The 15,896-nt window shown below is 40.7% G+C and overlaps 1 protein-coding gene across 5 annotated transcripts in view; it reads left to right on the forward strand.

Moving 5' to 3' along the window:
* The window catches only part of LOC128702286 (protein arginine methyltransferase NDUFAF7, mitochondrial), a 166,449-nt gene that overhangs the window by 25,930 nt on the left and 124,623 nt on the right, over positions 1-15,896 (forward strand). For all 5 annotated transcript variants that reach the window (XM_070102068.1, XM_070102072.1, XM_070102070.1 and 2 more), the window contains one exon: positions 6,764-6,881. In XM_070102068.1, coding sequence (XP_069958169.1) covers positions 6,764-6,881 — 118 coding nt within the window. The remainder of the gene's footprint in view (positions 1-6,763; positions 6,882-15,896) is intronic.

Consider the following 15,896-nt stretch of genomic DNA (forward strand, 5'->3'; position numbering starts at 1 on the left):
TGAAACAATAAAAACCCATTAAAGTAGAATGCCTCCAATAACAAGCCTCTGCTTTCTATAAGTAAAAGATTGGCAGCTAAAGTACTTTATATAATAATTTCTTAAGAAAATAATAAAAGTAAAATTTGTAGCACATAATGAAAGTAGTTTGTTAGATTATGTATTGGTGGATAAAAGGTTGATGGGTAGGCTCCAGGATGTACATGTTTATAGAGGGGCAACTGTTATATCGGATCATTATCTAGTTGTAGCTACAGTTAGAGTAAGAGGTAGATGGGAAAAGAGGAAGGTGGCAACAACAAGTAAGAGGGAGGTGAAAGTGTATAAACTAAGGGAGGAGGAAGTTCGGGGGAGATATAAACGACTGTTGGCAGAAAGGTGGGCTAGTGCAAAGATGAGTAGTGGGGGGGTTGAAGAGGATTGGAATAGTTTTAAAAATGCAGTATTAGAATGTGGGGCTGAAGTTTGTGGTTATAGGAGGGTGGGGCAGGTGGAAAGAGGAGTGATTGGTGGAATGATGAAGTAAAGGGTGATAAAAGAGAAAAAGTTGGAGAGATTTTTACAAAGCAGAAGTGTTATAAGAAGAGCAAAGTATATGGAGAGTAAAAGAAAGGTGAAGAGAGTGGTGAGAGAGTGCAAAAGGAGAGCAGATGATAGAGTGGGAGAGGCACTGTCAAGAAATTTTAATGAAAATAAGAAAAAATTTTGGAGTGAGTTAAACAAGTTAAGAAAGCCTAGGGAAAGTATGGATTTGTCAGTTAAAAACAGAGTAGGAGAGTTAGTAGATTGGGAGAGGGAGGTATTAGGTAGATGGCGAGAATATTTTGAGGAACTTTTAAATGTTGAGGAAGAAAGGAAGGCGGTAATTTCATGCACTGGTCAGGGAGGTATACCATCTTTTAGGAGTGAAGAAGAGCAGAATGTAAGTGTGGGGGAGGTACGCGAGGCATTACGTAGAATGAAAGGAGGTAAAGCAGCTGGAACTGATGGGATCATGACAGAAATGTTAAAAGCAGGGGGGGGATATAGTGTTGGAGTGGTTGGTACTTTTGTTTAATAAATGTATGAAAGAGGGGAAGGTACCTAGGGATTGGCGGAGAGCATGTATAGTCCCTTTATATAAAGGGAAAGGGGACAAAAGAGATTGTAAAAATTATAGAGGAATAAGTTTATTGAGTATACCAGGAAAAGTGTACGGTAGGGTTACAATTGAAAGAATTAGAGGTAAGACAGAATGTAGGATTGCGGATGAGCAAGGAGGTTTTAGAGTGGGTAGGGGATGTGTAGATCAAGTGTTTATATTGAAGAGAATATGAATGTGTAAATTCAAGAATTATGTGGATTAAAGTAAAGGTTGGATGCGAGAAGTGGGTCATAATAAGCGTGTATGCACCTGGAGAAGAGAGGAATGCAGAGGAGAGAGAGAGATTTTGGGAGATGTTAAGTGAATGTATAGGAGCCTTTGAACCAAGTGAGAGAGTAATTGTGGTAGGGGACTTGAATGCTAAAGTAGGAGAAACTTTTAGAGAGGGTGTGGTAGGTAAGTTTGGGGTGCCAGGTGTAAATGATAATGGGAGCCCTTTGATTGAACTTTGTATAGAAAGGGGTTTAGTTATAGGTAATACATATTTTAAGAAAAAGAGGATAAATAAGTATACACGATATGATGTAGGGCGAAATGACAGTAGTTTGTTGGATTATGTATTGGTAGATAAAAGACTGTTGAGTAGACTTCAGGATGTACATGTTTATAGAGGGGCCACAGATATATCAGATCACTTTCTAGTTGTAGCTACACTGAGAGTAAAAGGTAGATGGGATACAAGGAGAATAGAAGCATCAGGGAAGAGAGAGGTGAAGGTTTATAAACTAAAAGAGGAGGCAGTTAGGGTAAGATATAAACAGCTATTGGAGGATAGATGGGCTAATGAGAGCATAGGCAATGGGGTCAAAGAGGTATGGGGTAGGTTTAAAAATGTAGTGTTAGAGTGTTCAGCAGAAGTTTGTGGTTACAGGAAAGTGGGTGCAGGAGGGAAGAGGAGCGATTGGTGGAATGATGATGTAAAGAGAGTAGTAAGGGAGAAAAAGTTAGCATATGAGAAGTTTTTACAAAGTAGAAGTGATGCAAGGAGGGAAGAGTATATGGAGAAAAAGAGAGAAGTTAAGAGAGTGGTGAAGCAATGTAAAAAGAGAGCAAATGAGAGAGTGGGTGAGATGTTATCAACAAATTTTGTTGAAAATAAGAAAAAGTTTTGGAGTGAGATTAACAAGTTAAGAAAGCCTAGAGAACAAATGGATTTGTCAGTTAAAAATAGGAGAGGAGAGTTATTAAATGGAGAGTTAGAGGTATTGGGAAGATGGAAGGAATATTTTGAGGAATTGTTAAATGTTGATGAAGATAGGGAAGCTGTGATTTCGTGTATAGGGCAAGGAGGAATAACATCTTGTAGGAGTGAGGAAGAGCCAGTTGTGAGTGTGGGGGAAGTTCGTGAGGCAGTAGGTAAAATGAAAGGGGGTAAGGCAGCCGGGATTGATGGGATAAAGATAGAAATGTTAAAAGCAGGTGGGGATATAATTTTGGAGTGGTTGGTGCAATTATTTAATAAATGTATGGAAGAGGGTAAGGTACCTAGGGATTGGCAGAGAGCATGCATAGTTCCTTTGTATAAAGGCAAAGGGGATAAAAGAGAGTGCAAAAATTATAGGGGGATAAGTCTGTTGAGTGTACCTGGTAAAGTGTATGGTAGAGTTATAATTGAAAGAATTAAGAGTAAGACGGAGAATAGGATAGCAGATGAACAAGGAGGCTTTAGGAAAGGTAGGGGGTGTGTGGACCAGGTGTTTACAGTGAAACATATAAGTGAACAGTATTTAGATAAGGCTAAAGAGGTCTTTGTGGCATTTATGGATTTGGAAAAGGCGTATGACAGGGTGGATAGGGGGGCAATGTGGCAGATGTTGCAAGTGTATGGTGTAGGAGGTAGGTTACTGAAAGCAGTGAAGAGTTTTTACGAGGATAGTGAGGCTCAAGTTAGAGTATGTAGGAAAGAGGGAAATTTTTTCCCAGTAAAAGTAGGCCTTAGACAAGGATGTGTGATGTCACCGTGGTTGTTTAATATATTTATAGATGGGGTTGTAAGAGAAGTAAATGCGAGGGTCTTGGCAAGAGGCGTGGAGTTAAAAGATAAAGAATCACACACAAAGTGGGAGTTGTCACAGCTGCTCTTTGCTGATGACACTGTGCTCTTGGGAGATTCTGAAGAGAAGTTGCAGAGATTGGTGGATGAATTTGGTAGGGTGTGCAAAAGAAGAAAATTAAAGGTGAATACAGGAAAGAGTAAGGTTATGAGGATAACAAAAAGATTAGGTGATGAAAGATTGAATATCAGATTGGAGGGAGAGAGTATGGAGGAGGTGAACGTATTCAGATATTTGGGAGTGGACGTGTCAGCGGATGGGTCTATGAAAGATGAGGTGAATCATAGAATTGATGAGGGAAAAAGAGTGAGTGGTGCACTTAGGAGTCTGTGGAGACAAAGAACTTTGTCCTTGGAGGCAAAGAGGGGAATGTATGAGAGTATAGTTTTACCAACGCTCTTATATGGGTGTGAAGCGTGGGTGATGAATGTTGCAGCGAGGAGAAGGCTGGAGGCAGTGGAGATGTCATGTCTGAGGGCAATGTGTGGTGTGAATATAATGCAGAGAATTCGTAGTTTGGAAGTTAGGAGGAGGTGCGGGATTACCAAAACTGTTGTCCAGAGGGCTGAGGAAGGGTTGTTGAGGTGGTTCGGACATGTAGAGAGAATGGAGCGAAACAGAATGACTTCAAGAGTGTATCAGTCTGTAGTGGAAGGAAGGCGGGGTAGGGGTCGGCCTAGGAAGGGTTGGAGGGAGGGGGTAAAGGAGGTTTTGTGTGCGAGGGGCTTGGACTTCCAGCAGGCATGCGTGAGCGTGTTTGATAGGAGTGAATGGAGACAAATGGTTTTTAATACTTGACGTGCTGTTGGAGTGTGAGCAAAGTAACATTTATGAAGGGATTCAGGGAAACCGGCAGGCCGGACTTGAGTCCTGGAGATGGGAAGTACAGTGCCTGCACTCTGAAGGAGGGGTGTTAATGTTGCAGTTTAAAAACTGTAGTGTAAAGCACCCTTCTGGCAAGACAGTGATGGAGTGAATGATGGTGAAAGTTTTTCTTTTTCGGGCCACCCTGCCTTGGTGGGAATCGGCCGGTGTGATAATAATAAAAATAATATGTGAACAGTATTTAGATAAAGGTAGGGAAGTTTTTATTGCATTTATGGATTTAGAAAAGGCATATGATAGAGTGGATAGGGGAGCAATGTGGCAGATGTTGCAAGTATGTGGAATAGGTGGTAAGTTAATAAATGCTGTAAAGAGTTTTTATGAGGATAGTGAGGCTCAGGTTAGGATGTGTAGAAGAGAGGGAGACTACTTCCCGGTAAAAGTAGGTCTTAGACAGGGATGTGTAATGTCACCATTGTTGTTTAATATATTTATAGATGGGGTTGTAAAAGAAGTAAATGCTAGGGTGTTCGGGAGAGGGGTGGGATTAAATTATGGGGAATCAAATTCAAAATGGGAATTAACACAGTTACTTCTTGCTGATGATACTGTGCTTATGGGAGATTCTAAAGAAAAATTGCAAAGGTTAGTGGATGAGTTTGGGAATGTGTGTAAAGGTAGAAAGTTGAAAGTGAACATAGAAAAGAGTAAGGTGATGAAGGTATCAAATGTTTTAGATAAAGAAAAATTGGATATCAAATTGGGGAGGAGGAGTATGGAAGAAGTGAATGTTTTCAGATACTTGGGAGTTGACGTGTCAGCAGATGGATTTGTGAAGGATGAGGTTAATCATATAATTGATGAGGGAAAAAAGGTGAGTGGTGCATTGAGGTATATGTGGAGTCAAAAAACGTTATCTATGGAGGCAAAGAAGGGAATGTATGAAAGTATAGTAGTACCAACACTCTTATATGGGTGTGAAGCTTGGGTGGTAAATGCAGCAGCGAGGAGGCGGTTGGAGGCAGTGGAGATGTCCTGTCTAAGGGCAATGTGTGGTGTAAATATTATGCAGAAAATTCGGAGTGTGGAAATTAGGAAAAGGTGTGGAGTTAATAAAAGTATTAGTCAGGGCAGAAGAGGGATTATTGAGGTGGTTTGGTCATTTAGAGAGAATGGATCAAAGTAGAATGACATGGAAAGCATATAAATCTATAGGGGAAGGAAGGCAAGGTAGGGGTCGTCCTCGAAAGGGTTGGAGGGAGGGGGTAAAGGAGGTTTTGTGGGCAAGGGGCTTGGACTTCCAGCAAGTGTGCGTGAGCGTGTTAGATAGGAGTGAATGGAGATGAATGGTACTTGGGACCTGACGATCTGTTGGAGTGTGAGCAGGGTAATATTTAGTGAAGGGATTCAGGGAAACCGGTTATTTTCATATAGTCGGACTTGAGTCCTGGAAATGGGAAGTACAATGCCTGCACTTTAAAGGAGGGGTTTGGGATATTGGCAGTTTGGAGGGATATGTTGTGTATCTTTATACGTATATGCTTCTAAGCTGTTGTATTCTGACCTCTGCAAAAACAGTGATTATGTGTGAATGTGGTGAAAGTGTTGAATGATGATGAAAGCATTTTCTTTTTGGGGATTTTCTTTCTTTTTTGGGTCACCCTGCCTCGGTGGGAGACGGCCGACTTGTTGAAAAAAAAAAAAAATTGTGAAGATAAGTGTCAATTTTTAAATCAAGTAACACTGCCAGAATTCTTCTAAAACTATTCAGAGCTGTGGGAATGTTGAACAAGTTAGACCACCACTGTAACACTTGACTCTCACATCCAGGTCTGGAAGCATTATAATCATTGAGTTACAGTGAGGCTACAGAACAGCTGGTCTTAGTCAACACAGATTTCTCCCCTGCCCCTACATCTTGGTCTCACCTGATTCTGTTATTATTGGATATTACCGTATAATGTTGACAGTTACCAAAAATATTATACAGTGGTATCTTGAGTTTCGAACAACTCCCAACTCGAACAATTATGTAAGTATATTTTTGTAAGTACTTTTGTAAGTTTGTAGATGAATGCTTCAGAGAACCGACATGTTGATAAATTAGACACATGTGCAACTCTTGGGTATCTTTATTGAGGAAACGTTTCACCACACAGTGGCTTCATCAGTCCATACAAAGGAGAATCTTGAAGAACAGGAGGAGAATGAGGTAATCAGTCCCTCAACCTTGAGTCGATGTGGTCAGTCCATCAATCTTGAATAGAATCTATTCAAGATTGATGGACTGACCACATCGACTCAAGGTTGAGGGACTGATTACCTCATTCTCCTCCTGTTCTTCAAGATTCTCCTTTGTATGGACTGATGAAGCCACTGTGTGACGAAACGTTTCCTCAATAAAGATACCCAAGAGTTGCACATGTGTCTAATTTATCCACTTTTGTAAGTGTATTTTTGGGGGGTCTGAAACAGACTAATCTAATTTACATTATTCCTTATAGGAACAAATTCATTCGGTATCAGCACTCAAACAGCCTTCTGGAACGAATTAAGTTCGTAACTCAAGGTACCACTGTATAGCCGTTATACATTATTATCACCATCACTAAGAAGAATTTAGTCAACAAGAAAAACAAAATCTGGTTAAATGTTATCTAAAAGAGCCTTTCTGCTTGTTTACATCTAGCTCTAAGTACAGTAAATTGAATATTATCATGATTGTTTTCTTTTGGAATAGGTGTTACAACAGTTTGGAGAAGCAGGGAGCGATCTGAGTGTGCATTTTGTGGAAGTTTCTGAAGAACTGAGTTGCAAGCAGGAAGAGAAATTGTGTGGGGTAGTTCAGTCTAATAAAGGTATGTTTGTCATGCTTCATTAGTGATGGTAACTGTACAGTTGTATCTATTGTCTTCACTACATTTAAATTTTTTTTAACTTCATGGAATGGACAGGATTCAAACCCATGGCAAGTCAGTGCTCTAACCGCTACACCATGCTGGCCTGATAAGATTCATCCAACTAGGTATATCTCTATACTTATGGAAATCCAGTTACCTGATAATGATATCAGGTAACTGATATTGAACATGCAGCTAATGTAGATGTGAGGGTAGATACATAACTAAAATAGTAGGTGCAAAAGAAAGCCTCTAATCATGCAGTGCATTTCGGAAAACTAATCATGTCTTACAAACTACTTAACTCATTAACTGTCCTAACGTAGATCTACTTTCTTACCGCTGGTGCTCCAAACGTAGATCTGTGTTTATTTTTCCTGCCTCCAAATTTGGCACAATTGGCCTGAGATGCCTGGTCAGCATAGAATGGGTCTTAACACTCATTGTCCATAGTATTAAAAATATCTGGGACCACTTAGTACCTCGTGGGAGCACCAGTTTAACTGAGCGCCAGCTAGAGCAAACAGTGCAGCAAACACCAGGAATTCACTGATGTCATGTAGTAATAACACTCCCATTTTAAGAGGAAAGTGATGTTGACCCTGAGTTTAGTGGCTTTGAAGTAGATGTGGCCACAAGTGGTCGAGGAAATGTCATAAACCTCGATAATAACATATGTGCAACATTTGTGCAACATCCTTTCAATTTTGGTACCACTGGTAGTGTCATCCTGCCAGAATGTCTTATAACCTATGCCATAACTAAAGAGAAAATTCTGGAATGTGTTTTACTTTCGTAGGGAGTGATTTCTGTGTGCAGATTCGGGACCATTCCTTCCAGGATTTTCCAAGTGTAGATTATGATATATCTCTCTCGCCTGCGTTCCAATGAGTACAAGTCAAGTGCTTCCAAGCATTTCCAGTAGTTGAGGTGCTTGATAGAACTTATACATGCAGTATAAGGCATATCAAAAGAGGGGATGGGCAGTTAAGAAATCAATATATTCAATTAAAGAGAGAAATAAAGAAAGGAATAAGAAAGCAAAAAGGGATTATGAGGCTAAGGTCGCAAGGGATTCGAAGACTAACCCAAAAGGGTTCTTTCAGGTATACAGAAGTAAGATTAGGGACAAGATTGGCCCACTTAAGAGTAACTCTGGTCAGACAGATCACTGACACTGATAAGGATATGTGCAAAATTCTCAATACCTACTTCCTCTCAGTTTTCACCCAGGAAAATACTAGCGATATTCCTGAAATATTAGATTATGTAGAACAGTACGACAATAAACTATGCATGATTGCGGTAACTAGTGACATGGTCCTCAGACAAATAGAGAAACTAAAACCTAACAAATCCCCAGGCCCTGATGAACTGTCTGCAAAGGTGTTAAAGGAATGTAAAGAGGAACTTAGCATACCTTTGGCTAATCTTTTTAACATATATCACTACAAACTGGCATAGTGCCTGATAAGTGGAAAATGGCAATTTTTTTTTTTTTTTTTTATTATCACACTGGCCGATTCCCACCAAGGCAGGGTGGCCCGAAAAAGAAAAACTTTCACCATCATTCGCTCCATCACTGTCTTGCCAGAAGGGTGCTTTACACTACAGTTTTTAAACTGCAACATTAACACCCCTCCTTCAGAGTGCAGGCACTGTACTTCCCATCTCCAGGACTCAAGTCCGGCCTGCCGGTTTCCCTGAATCCCTTCATAAATGTTACTTTGCTCACACTCCAACAGCACGTCAAGTATTAAAAACCATTTGTCTCCATTCACTCCTATCAAACACGCTCACGCATGCCTGCTGGAAGTCCAAGCCCCTCGCACACAAAACCTCCTTTACCCCCTCCCTCCAACCCTTCCTAGGCCGACCCCTACCCCGCCTTCCTTCCACTACAGACTGATACACTCTTGAAGTCATTCTGTTTCGCTCCATTCTCTCTACATGTCCGAACCACCTCAACAACCCTTCCTCAGCCCTCTGGACAACAGTTTTGGTAATCCCGCACCTCCTCCTAACTTCCAAACTACGAATTCTCTGCATTATATTCACACCACACATTGCCCTCAGACATGACATCTCCACTGCCTCCAGCCTTCTCCTCGCTGCAACATTCATCACCCACGCTTCACACCCATATAAGAGCGTTGGTAAAACTATACTCTCATACATTCCCCTCTTTGCCTCCAAGGACAAAGTTCTTTGTCTCCACAGACTCCTAAGTGCACCACTCACTCTTTTTCCCTCATCAATTCTATGATTCACCTCATCTTTCATAGACCCATCCGCTGACACGTCCACTCCCAAATATCTGAATACGTTCACCTCCTCCATACTCTCTCCCTCCAATCTGATATTCAATCTTTCATCACCTAATCTTTTTGTTATCCTCATAACCTTACTCTTTCCTGTATTCACCTTTAATTTTCTTCTTTTGCACACCCTACCAAATTCATCCACCAATCTCTGCAGCTTCTCTTCAGAATCTCCCAAGAGCACAGTGTCATCAGCAAAGAGCAGCTGTGACAACTCCCACTTTGTGTGTGATTCTTTATCTTTTAACTCCACGCCTCTTGCCAAGACCCTCGCATTTACTTCTCTTACAACCCCATCTATAAATATATTAAACAACCACAGTGACATCACACATCCTTGTCTAAGGCCTACTTTTACTGGGAAAAAATTTCCCTCTTTCCTACATACTCTAACTTGAGCCTCACTATCCTCGTAAAAACTCTTCACTGCTTTCAGTAACCTACCTCCTACACCATACACTTGCAACATCTGCCACATTGCCCCCCTATCCACCCTGTCATACGCCTTTTCCAAATCCATAAATGCCACAAAGACCTCTTTAGCCTTATCTAAATACTGTTCACTTATATGTTTCACTGTAAACACCTGGTCCACACACCCCCTACCTTTCCTAAAGCCTCCTTGTTCATCTGCTATCCTATTCTCCGTCTTACTCTTAATTCTTTCAATTATAACTCTACCATACACTTTACCAGGTACACTCAACAGACTTATCCCCCTATAATTTTTGCACTCTCTTTTATCCCCTTTGCCTTTATACAAAGGAACTATGCATGCTCTCTGCCAATCCCTAGGTACCTTACCCTCTTCCATACATTTATTAAATAATTGCACCAACCACTCCAAAACTATATCCCCACCTGCTTTTAACATTTCTATCTTTATCCCATCAATCCCGGCTGCCTTACCCCTTTTCATTTTACCTACTGCCTCACGAACTTCCCCCACACTCACAACTGGCTCTTCCTCACTCCTACAAGATGTTATTCCTCCTTGCCCTATACACGAAATCACAGCTTCCCTATCTTCATCAACATTTAACAATTCCTCAAAATATTCCCTCCATCTTCCCAATACCTCTAACTCTCCATTTAATAACTCTCCTCTCCTATTTTTAACTGACAAATCCATTTGTTCTCTAGGCTTTCTTAACTTGTTAATCTCACTCCAAAACTTTTTCTTATTTTCAACAAAATTTGTTGATAACATCTCACCCACTCTCTCATTTGCTCTCTTTTTACATTGCTTCACCACTCTCTTAACCTCTCTCTTTTTCTCCATATACTCTTCCCTCCTTGCATCACTTCTACTTTGTAAAAACTTCTCATATGCTAACTTTTTCTCCCTTACTACTCTCTTTACATCATCATTCCACCAATCACTCCTCTTCCCTCCTGCACCCACTTTCCTGTAACCACAAACTTCTGCTGAACACTCTAACACTACATTTTTAAACCTACCCCATACCTCTTCGACCCCATTGCCTATGCTCTCATTAGCCCATCTATCCTCCAATAGCTGTTTATATCTTACCCTAACTGCCTCCTCTTTTAGTTTATAAACCTTCACCTCTCTCTTCCCTGATGCTTCTATTCTCCTTGTATCCCATCTACCTTTTACTCTCAGTGTAGCTACAACTAGAAAGTGATCTGATATATCTGTGGCCCCTCTATAAACATGTACATCCTGAAGTCTACTCAACAGTCTTTTATCTACCAATACATAATCCAACAAACTACTGTCATTTCGCCCTACATCATATAATATAATATAATACCTATTTACAGGACAGGTGACAGGTCCTTGGCTTTGAACTATAGACCAATAAGCCTTACCTCCATAGTGGGAAAGTTTATGGAATCAATAATTGCCGAAGCAATTCGTAGCCATCTTGATAGGCACAGATTGATTAATGAATCTCAACACGGTTTTACAAAGGGGTGTTCCTGTCTTACGAATTTACTAACATTTTTCACTAAGATGTTTGAGGAGGTAGATTATGGTAAAGAATATGAAATTGTGTACATGGACTTCAGTAAAGCTTTCGATAGAGTTTCACATCAGACTATTGAGGCTATTGAGGAAACTTAAGGCACACAGAATAGGAGGAGAAAATTTTTCCTGGGTAGAGGCATGGCTGACAAATAGGCAGCAGAGAGTTTGCATAAATGGGGAGAAATCAGAATGGGGGCACATCACAAGTGGTGTTCCTCAGGGGTCAGTGTTGGGCCCATTGTTCTTCACAATTTACATAAACAACATAGATGAGGGAATAAATAGCGACATAAGCAGATTTGCTGATGACACCAAAATAGGCCGTCCAATTCATTTTAATTTTGTATTATCCCAGTGTTTTTAGTGCTTGTAACTGCAAAATAACTAGGTAGGTTGGTAGACAGCAACCGCCCAGGGACGTACTACCGTCCTGCCAAGTGAGTGCAAAACAAAAGCCTGTAATTGTTTTACATGAGGGTAGGATTGCTGGTGTCGTTTTTCTGTCTCATAAACATGCAAGATTTCATGTATGTCTTGCTACTTCTTCTTACACTTAGGTCACACTACACATGCATGTACAAACATACATATACACACTCCTCTGGGTTTTCTTCTATTTTCTTTCTAGTTCTTGTTCTTGTTTATTTCCTCTTATTTCCATGAGGAAGTGGAACAGAATTCTTCCTCCGTAAGCCATGCGTGTTTTCAGAGGCGACTAAAATGCCGGGAGCAAGGGGCTAGTAACCCCTTCTCCTGTATATATTACTAAATGTAAAAGGAGAAGCTTTTGTTTTTCCTTTTGGGCCGCCCCGCTTAAGTGAGATACGGCTGGTGTGTTGAAAGAAATAACTGCAAAATAAGTCACCATGGGCCCCAAGAAAGCCTCTAGTGCCAATCCTGTGGTAAAAAGGGTGAGAATTAGTATGGAATTGAAAAAAGAGACAATTGCAAAGTACGAAAGTGGAGTGCGTGTCTCCAAACTGGCCAGGTTGTATAACAAACCCCAATCAACCATCGCTACTATCTTGGCCAACAGAAAGGCAATCAAGGAAGCTGTTCTTGCAAAAGGTGCATGCCTGTTTTCGAAACAGAGATCACAAGTGTTAGAAGATGTTGAGAGACTGTTATTGGTGTGTATAAATGAAAAATGGATAGCAGTAGATAGCATCTCTCAAGCGATCATATGTAAAAAGGCTAGGAAGTTGCATGAGGATTTAATTGAAACTATGCCTGCAACTAGTGGTAATGAGAGTGAATTTAACCCTTAAATGGTCCAAACGTATATATACGTTTTTTCAACATCTGAAAGTATGTAAAAAAATGTAGATCTTTTTTGTTTTACATTTGAAAACGTGTAAAAAAAACTTTTATGTACATTTTTTTTGTTACATTTGAAAATATGTTAAAAAAAAAGTAGATCTACTTTTGTAGCACTACGAATTTAAACGTCGATTTGTTTGGACCGTTTAAGGGTTAAGGCCAGCAAAGGTTGGTTTGAAAGATTTAAGAACTGTAGTGGCATACATAGTGTGATTAGGCATGGTGAGGCTGCCAGTTTGGACCAAAAAGCAGCTGAAAAATATGTGAAGGAATTCAAGGATTACATAGACAGTGAAGAATTTAAACCTGAACAAGTGTTTAATTGCGACGAAACAGGCCTGTTTTGGAAGAAAATGCCAAGCAGGACCTACATTACTCAGTAGGAAAAGGCACTCCCAGGACATAAGCCTGTGAAAGACAGGCTTACTCTTCTGATGTGTGCCAATGCTAGTGGTGATTGCAAAGTGAAGCCTTTATTGGTGTATCACTCAGAAACTCCCAGAGTGTTAAGGCAAAAAAATGTCCTCAAGGCTAATTTGTGTGCGCTGTGGAGGGCAAACAGTAAGGCATGGGTCACTAAGGACTTTTTCTATGACTGGTTACACCAAGCATTTGCCCCCAATATGAAAAATTATGTAATTGAAAAGAAATTAGACCTTAATTGCCTCCTGGTATTAGGCAATGCCCCTGGTCATCCTACAGACTTGGCAGAGTGACTTTCTGGGGACATGAGCTTCATTAAGGTCAAGTTTTTGCCTCCTAATACCACTCCTCTCCTGCAGCCCATGGACCAGCAGGTCATTTCCAACTTCAAGAAACTGTACACAAAAGCTATGTTTCAAAAGTGCTTTGAAGTGACCACAAACACTCGATTGACTCTAAAAGAGTTTTGGAAGGATCACTTTAATATCTTCAATTGTGTAAACCTTATAGGTAAAGCTTGGGAGGGAGTGACTAAGAGAACCTTGAACTCTGCTTGTAAGAAACTGTGGCCAGAATGTGTAGACAAAAGGGATTTTGAAGGGTTTAAGGCTAACCCTGGGAATCGTATGCCACTTGAGGAATCCATTGTGGCATTGGGGAAGTCCTTGGGGTTGGAGGTTAGTGGGGAGGATGTGGAAGAGTTGGTGGAGGAGAACAATGAAGAACTAACCACTGATGAGCTGCTGGATCATCTTCAACAGCAAGAGGCCACACCTAGGGAAACTGCTTCGGAGGAGGGGATAGAGAAATTGGAGAAGTTGCCTACTTTTCAGATTAAAGAAATGTGTACAGTGTGGACAAAGGTGAAAGCTTTTATGGATGACAGTCACCCTCACACAGCTATTGCAAGCCGTGCTGGTGACTATTACAATGACAATGTTGTGAATCACTTTAGAAAAGTCATAAAGGAACGAGAGGTACAGGCCTCTGTGGACAGATTTGTTGTGTGACAGAAGTCCACTGACTCTCAAGCTGGTCCTAGTGGCATTAAAAGAAAAAGGGAAGTAACCCCGGAAAAGGACTTGCTACCTCAAGTCCTAATGGAAGGGGATTCCCCTTCTAAACATTAACAACTTTGACACACTCCCCTCCTCCCATCCCATCAATCATCACCAGATCTTCATTAAAGGTAAGTATCATGTATTCTGTTGTTAGTAGAGTACTACAAACTGTGCATGTCTTCAGTTTGTGTGCATTAAACTTAATATTTCATGTGGTAAAACTTTTTTTTTCATACTTTTGGGTGTCTTGCACGGTGTGAGGGAAAAGTTCAATAGATAGGAGTAGCGAGGGAGTGTATAGCAACAATAGTTTCATTGCCGGCTACTTGTTAAGGTAGGGTAAGTCCAGCTCCTGCTATCCCTCCCCCCTTTTTCCCCCCCTCCCCGAAAGTGATAGTTTGATTGCCGGCTGCTTGTTAAGGTAGGGTCAATCTAGCTCCCGCTATCCCTTCCCCTCCCTCTTCTCCCCCCTTCCCCGAAAGGTGACATGTGGGGCTCCGGTCAAACAGTAAATCACTCGACTCACAGCTCCCAACACTACTGTAAGTACACGCCTGATCATATTTTAGTGGACTTATTGGTTGAAAGCTTCACTTTTGACCAATAATTAACTTAGTCCTTTCAGTCTTTATCTGTTAAATGTTTTAATAATCACCACATCTTTTAGGTATTGTACTTATCATGGAGAGTGATTTCTTAAGCAGTGGGTAATCTGTCTCTCTTTACAGCTTGGAATGAGAGAGGGTCACCTGCCAACCAACGAGAAGAATTGAAGGAGACGGACTATCGTCCTGAGATGTCCCATGTTTTATCTACTTGCCTGTGCACTTGTATGAAGAATCAGGATGTAACCCCTCATCATTGCAGCGGTAAAGAACCTGATTTCCTGTCATCTGGATCGATTATTTACGGCTATAAGAACGAGCCGGTGGGTTTTCACCAACACCTGCGATCCCCCCCCCACATCATCAGCAACGGCTACGATTTCAACAACACGCAGTGTCACCAACACCAGACACCCAAGTTTTATATATATTAGCGTTGAATTCAGATATCATTTATATTTTTCATTTTTCATTTTCTTTAATGTAGGATCAATATTTCATATTTAAGTGTTTTATATTTTAAATTTTCTAAATAATAAAGTGTTTATGTTTGTCAGTTTTTGTTCTTTTTCTATGCATTAATTTTCCTGAGGAGGAGCCAGCCTTAGTAATACTGACTGAAGTTGTTACAGGGCTGAGTAAGCCTTCACAAGTGGCGACCTTGCCAGGATCAACTCTACTGAATCAAGATTCAATTCCATCTCGAATCTACCATTGGAACTTCAACGCCGCATACCACAGACGGTTACCACCAGCCATGAGTAATCATTCTCTATGGTAGGACTACTGTACAGGTATTTAAAAGATTTGGTGATTGTTATAGTCTCAATTTATTGTAAGTCAAGTCAGGCAGGATGTAATATTTAATTCTGCCACTTTTTTTTCCGAGCTTGAAACACTTTGGAGGATTAGACTCTAGGGACCCGAGATTTTCCAGTGACAATTTGTTTCATTGAGCTCTTTATTTTATCAAGGGAACTGTCATAGGACACTCTTGATTTGTTGGTGAGAAGATTGGATGGTCAAGTGACCCCATTCTGCTTACTGTTTGCTCGGAGCCGGCATAGAACCCTTCGTTTTCATTAATACATATTGTGTAATTGAAGTAGGGATCGAGCCCTCTGGTTTATTTACAGTTTGAGCGGAGCAGGAATTGAACCCTCCGTTTTCTTTGATACCCGTTTCTTTTTCCCCTGATAGTTTAAGTTATTCTTGCAAGTATGGAGGAATACCAGTTTTGGATGAAT

Source organism: Cherax quadricarinatus, chromosome 80 (assembly GCF_038502225.1).
Source record: "Cherax quadricarinatus isolate ZL_2023a chromosome 80, ASM3850222v1, whole genome shotgun sequence".
NCBI classification, from domain to species: Eukaryota; Metazoa; Arthropoda; class Malacostraca; order Decapoda; family Parastacidae; genus Cherax; species Cherax quadricarinatus.